This window comes from Malaclemys terrapin, chromosome 1 (assembly GCF_027887155.1).
Source record: "Malaclemys terrapin pileata isolate rMalTer1 chromosome 1, rMalTer1.hap1, whole genome shotgun sequence".
NCBI lineage: Eukaryota > Metazoa > Chordata > Testudines > Emydidae > Malaclemys > Malaclemys terrapin.
In genome coordinates, this window is record NC_071505.1 from 156,197,786 (window position 1) to 156,204,274 (window position 6,489).

The window sequence follows — 6,489 nt, forward strand, 5'->3', positions numbered from 1 at the left end:
TGACCCTTACTCCATTTGTTGGTAATTTCTTTCTCTTTTTAAAGTCATCTCTTAGTAACTGCAACACACATGTACTGTTTGAGGGAGATTCCATCGCGAAGGGGATTGGCTTACATACAGTCTCGTCAGGCCCTAAACTCTGTAGTTAAAATTACATCCAAGAAGAAACACCCAGAACTAATCACCTTTAAATATGGAAACAGCAGTACTTCGGGCATAGAAATTTTGGCAGTTGAAAGGTAAGAATGTTTCTCAAATACAAACTGATCACAAAACAGAGGGCCTCATCCTGCAAGGTAGAGTGTGCCACTACCTCCTTTGATATCAGTGGATATCAGAGGCACTTGGCACTTCCAGTATCAGGCCCAAAGCTAACACTTTGTTTTTAATAGCTGTAATGTCCTGAGATGAATCAGGATACACAGCAGATCTGCAGTGTCTCTCAAGGAATATTGAGTTTGTGGATTTTAGAAAAAACAAAAAGTACTTATTGTAGCCTGATCGGTCTAATAATTTGTAAGATCAGTCATGTAGAGAAATATGTCTCCTTCTCCACCCGTACCTCTGTATAAATGCCTGTGAAATAGTTTTTAAGTTAGCTCTTTATTTTTGAGATAACTCCTTTTGGTAACCATTTTACTGGAAAGTGTCCTCTTAGTAATGGGTCCATGTAAGAGGTTATATGCAAGTTTCTATCCTGCTACAAGAGCCCCAAATGTATCATCTGGAAAGGTACCAGACATTCTTCATCACTAAGATTTTGATGTTGGTTTATCATTTTGGGAGAGGGCAGGGAGGGGATAGCCTCCAAAGCAAGAGAAGTATTTTGGGCTTGCTTCTTTTTTTCCACTACAATGTATAGTTTCTCGGGGGGAGGGGGGGGTGTCTGTCCAGTATTTAAAAGCATTAAGGTGAAGGAATTGTTTTGTTTTAATAAAGAAGGCTCATGATTAACAAACAGACGTTACCTGGTGATGTAAATAATGGATTCCAGATTTCTTGAACGTCTGATTTTTCCCAACCATGAAGAGTCTGATCCAAAGTCTATTGACTTCAGTGGACTTGGGATCAGACCCCAAATAATTGTCTTCAGAATACAATTAACCTAAGGCTATCTGTAAAGTCTGTGTTCTACCAGACATGCATTTGATAGTTATAAATATATTTCAAAAACTGGTCCTTAAGGGATCGTACAGCTGAGAATTAAGTAATATGATATAGAGCCTTTAACCTGAAGATTGCTGGTGAAAATCTATTCTATATCAATTTTTATACTGGATTCATCACTTTAGTACAAAGCGCCTTCCAATTGTGCATTAAGTAACTTGACTAACGTATGTCACAGGTTGGTTGTTCTCTCATCCTCTCCCTGGGAGAGAAGCATGTGCAGTGAAGCATCTTGTTTTGGAAGGGTTTTTTTACCTAGATCAGTAGTGACTAAAAGTCACTATCACCTGATGCTTGTTTGGGTGTCCTGTGTGAAATGCATTTGGTGGTATTGGTCCAGTTCCCAGCAGTAAGTTGTCCATACCACAAAAAACACCACCACACATGGCACTAATTCACTACTTCATTAGCAGCTTCCATATAGTGAGCAAGAACTGAATGGTAAGCATGGAAAATGAACTATTCTCTTGTCCATAGAAATCTCTCCAGATTAGGATTGGTATGCATTGATGGAGTAAGGTATGGAGAAATCTTGCCCTGCTGTTGCCCATTCTGTACCTTTCTATGAATAAATCAAGGTCTTCAGTCTCCAGGGTTCTCAACTGAATACTTTTCATCAGCATTGAATTCACATGAAGAAAATTTTCTTTTATTCCAACTACGAAGGATATTACTATTTACCCAAAAGTTTTACATTTTAAAAAGGGATTTTTCCCAAATCTTACTGAGACTAAGCTAGAGGATGAATTTAGACATCAGTTTTTATGAGTGGCATGGAAAGTTGGCACAGTGTATTAATGATGGTCCTTTCTCTTTTAAAGGTATTTGATTCCAAATGCAGGTGATGCTACCAAAGCCATAAAACAACAGATCATGAAAGTTCTGGACGCGTTGGAGAACTAATAACAAAAAACTTTTAAGATAATGGTTTAAAAAGAAAAGAGTCAACCAAGATACTGTATGTGGACACAAAATGACTGCTTTCCAACTGAATACTAACCTAAGAGAGCATCTCTGTTTGCTGATGGGTATGCCTGAGTAGCAGGCTTAAAATAGGGTAAATTATTAATTTCTCAGCAGGATTTCAATTATTTTTTTGTTTAACAATTTTGTTTTTTTCCAAAGGTTGTTTATTATAAAGGTCAGGTTTTTTTAAAAGCAGCTTTAATGTAGCAGTTCAGTTGTGTAGACCTATATGAAGGGATTGCAGCTCTTTCAGGTATGGAAAAATAGTTGAAGTGTTGTAAGTAAACTTGAGAATTAGAAGTCAAAAATGTCTAAAGCCTAATGCCTGTAAATTTGATTTTGCCTACTGGTAGTATCAAGTATTGTTATCAGTCCTTAGGTTAGTAAACAGAAGAGACAAAAGCTCAGTAATACAACTTACTCCTCTCAAAATGATTGGAACCCAATTCAATCAATCAAACTCCAGGTGATTGAAAAATGCAAACCATACTGTGGAGGGGGAAAAAGTTGTTTTTTTTTTTTTTTAAATCTAGTATACACTATCAGGTAAAATAATTTAAATGGTTAAATGACTGTTTTTAAATACTAGACTGAACTGTATACAATAAGAAAAATTTACCACAGGGTTATGGTTTTGTAATTATGCAAATTAAATGTTTCCTGGGTTGAGGCAGTGTTACTATTGTAGTACAAATGCGTGAGTGCTTTTGAGCAAATGAAATTGGAATTCATGCTTCACAGGACATATTACCAGGTGAAAGTGAGTTGTCTGCCTCCATCAAAAGTGAAATATCTAATAAAATATATTCTTTAGTCTGTCATTTCAAAGCCCTTCCGTTCAGCACAGATGGATTTGTACTAACTTGAAGATGTGTTCTGCAACAAGACTAATGCACGCAAATAAAACAAAGTGGTCAAAGCACTGAATATCTGTGATAACTATTTGTTACCTTCAAGGCCATATGGATTTTTCCTTTGAATAAGATTTTAAATTCTTTAATGCCAGAGAACTGACAGTTATTCTAGCAGCTTTCAGATTTGATCTAAAATAGCTTTCACTAATCTGCAGCTTTGAGATTTGAGCTAAATTTGGTTCTCAAGTTAGCAAACCAATCCTAGAATGCCCTTATGGCCATGGAATAGTTTCTGTGCATGCTGATGCTGAAATTAGCAAAAACTTCGGAATGACGATTATGGGAATCAGCTCTACTGTGTGGAAACCACTTAATGTTTACAGTTAATAAAATGTAAAATTGATGTATCATAAGGAAATAAATGAAACTGACCTTTATAAAAATCAGCTATTTTAAGTTATTTTAGTAGGAATCAAGCTAAGGCACCTTAATTCTGGAACAAATTCCCTTTTTTTAAATATCTGAATAAACACCAATAGATCTTGAACTATTGAAAGTATTTGCATGAAATTGCATCTGGCCCAATGCTCCTGTATTTATAGTTCTGCCCTGCAGCTGTTGTATTACATTCCCCCCTTCCTATCCTCTGAAGAGCCTCTGACTCTGTGTCGTCTACAGCAATGAGATTTTTTTTCATAATGTTAATGTAAAGATGTTTGTGTTACTGTTTATAACTACAATTGTAAATAAACCAGTACAATTTGAAAATAACTTGTTCTAACAGAAGGCATTTAATTTTGCACTGTTTGATTTCTGTTGGGCTAACTATAGTTTTTCTAAAAGTAACTTTTTTTTTTTAATGGTGGGGGGGATACTTAAAGTGAGAAAAGTAGTTGGCTACAGTTCACAGGCAGCTGGTATGAATTTTTTTTAAAGTACTTATGTTTGCTTTTCATTTTGAAACACTTTCATAGGTCAAATGAAATATAACAGTAGAAAATAGACAAAGCTTCATTTTGTCAGTAATATACTTACAAATATATGGTTCACCTATCATTAAAATTAATTCTGTTAATTTTATTGTCTGACCGTGATCAACATTGCAGGGATCAGAGCTTATATTTTGAACTTTGCTGTTTATAAATGAACAAATGGTAGAATAATTCAAAAGCTGATTACAAAGCATTCCTAATTCTGTCATATTTGTTATGAAAAATATTGACAGCATATTAATATATAACAATTTTTGCTCACTATTAGTGGGAGGAGGGAAAAATAATTTTGCATTACATTACTGATTTGGGAAGTCAGGGTATAATTGTTTCACAAGTAGCTGAAGTATTTCTAATATCTTGAAGAATCCAGCTATTCATAGTGAAAATTACATTCTATTTTCAAATAATAATTAGCCATGCTTGTCTCAAACATAGGAGGAAGGTAATATATACTGCTTCGTTATCAGCAATATACGTCCTTTTAGCTAACTGGTACAGTAACTCTGCATTAAAACTTACTTTTATCTTTGTAGGTTAAACATCACCAATATTATGGAATTCATAATTTATGCCACCAAAAGGGATGATAAACTAACCATTTCTGAGATAATTCATAGGTTACTTGCAGGCCTCTTATCCTACAGAATTATATAAGACAATCTATGAAAAACATTTTCAGTATTTTTTTTTTGTATTTCACAATGTAATATCCACAACTGGAGGAGGAGGCTTTGCAATTCATATTACTAACCTGCTTTTTTTTTTTAATATGAAGTAGCTACACAGCAGTTTTTTGCTAAACAACTAATCCAATTACAGTGTAGAGTGTAGTATAAATAGGAAGGATATATTAGAAGATTCAGAATGTTACCTATTTATCTTCCCCCTCTATCTTTCTCGTATTTCTTTTTATTATTCACTAGAAGCTTGCAGAGTCCTGAATTACTAGAAAAGATTGTTGTGTGTTGCCCTCAGTGTTTCTGGATGTAAAATGGAAGCTGCTACCTCCATTTTTGAGGAATTCTTTCTGTTTCATTTAACTCTCAGTGGATAATGGTCTAAGTTCTCCAGCCCAATCCTGAATGTCTACATTGCAGTTAAACAGCCTCTTATCCCAAGCCCCATGAGCCAGAGTCAACTGACATGGGCCAGCTGTGGGATTTTAGTTGTAGAATAGACATTGTAAGCAAATGTTTACCATTTCTTAATTAATAAACCAATGGGACTAATATATGTAAACTGAAGCATGTGCATAAGTATTTGCAGGATTGGGGCCTTTATTGCTAATTTTTATTTCTAATGTCTTATCTGTGGAGATAATACCTTCTTAATTGCAATATCCTGTTTAGATTTAATAAGTTATTTCCTGCTCTTTCAGTTTAGCTTCTGATATGAGCAAATACCATTCCAGTACTGTAACCTGCTCCTCAACAGTATTAATTTGTACCAACTATGATTTTAAAATTTATTTTCCGAAGTACTGAGACACACATGTAACTTACCTGTTTTAGTATAGAGATTCTATTAAATTGCATAGAGAATTAGCCCTTTAAAAATATACCTTCTATGTACCACTAACTTGTGCTGTTGGGGAAAACAGTACCCAAAATACAGCCCTCACGCCTTGTGAGTTCAACTTTTAAAAGACTATTTTCATTTTTTTCTGGCATTGCAATATTACAAAACTATAACTTCCAAAACTTACATATTTTGGATCTATATATTTGACTATTTTTAGTGTTTTTTCTAGGAGTCTTCCTAACAGGTGAGTTTCTCATGCCACCGAGCCTCCCACTTCTCTTTGCTGAGGCTGTCTCTCCAATATTTTTACTTCACAGCTCAGACTTGAAGAGCTTGGCACCATCTCTTTTTGATACTGGGTTGTCAACTGTGCTGAATTATGGGGTGCTTTTGTGGGCTGAATAAATGTCATTAGGATGAAAATCAAACATTTTTTTCCATTTACACCATGTCTAGGTTAGCAGGAATTAAAGACATGTTTGTACTTTAACATACTGCACCATACATGCCCCCTGTTCAAATGCATCTTTAGTAGGTTTGTAGTTTTTAGAGAAAATGATAAGCACGAGAGTTAAGTAAATCATTATTCATGCAAAATATCTGTAGTGTGTCTAAATATCTAAACAAGGGTGTTGCATACTTCTTAGTTGGTGTAGGCCAAGCTTATTGCACAGAACAGTGCTCCATGTATCCCTAATAGTTTGTTCATTAAAGAAATGGTAGGTAACAGACACCACCCTTTTACCTGTTTGCTATAACTGGACCCTTGATTGAAATTATCCAGATGGAAGAAACATTTCTAAAAAATATTAAGAATAGGAAATATGGAAATGAAGGTGCAGGGGTATGAGTCATGCAAAGTGTAGAGCTCTGAGTGTTAAGGTCAACCAAAAGTAATCTAGTTGGCAGTCTGTAGAACTAAATCATTTGAAAACTATATTTAGGGGAAGTCCTCCTCTGTAAAGGAAGAATGGGATATGGTGATG

General features: G+C 34.9%; 1 protein-coding gene across 2 annotated transcripts in view; it reads left to right on the forward strand.

Moving 5' to 3' along the window:
- TBC1D23 (TBC1 domain family member 23) overlaps positions 1-3,758 on the forward strand; it is a 48,633-nt gene extending 44,875 nt beyond the window's left edge. For both annotated transcript variants that reach the window (XM_054044837.1, XM_054044846.1), the window contains 2 exons: positions 45-239; positions 1,989-3,758. In XM_054044837.1, coding sequence (XP_053900812.1) covers positions 45-239; positions 1,989-2,070 — 277 coding nt within the window. In that variant the 3' untranslated portion in view covers positions 2,071-3,758. The remainder of the gene's footprint in view (positions 1-44; positions 240-1,988) is intronic.
- The last annotated feature ends 2,731 nt before the right edge of the window (positions 3,759-6,489 follow it).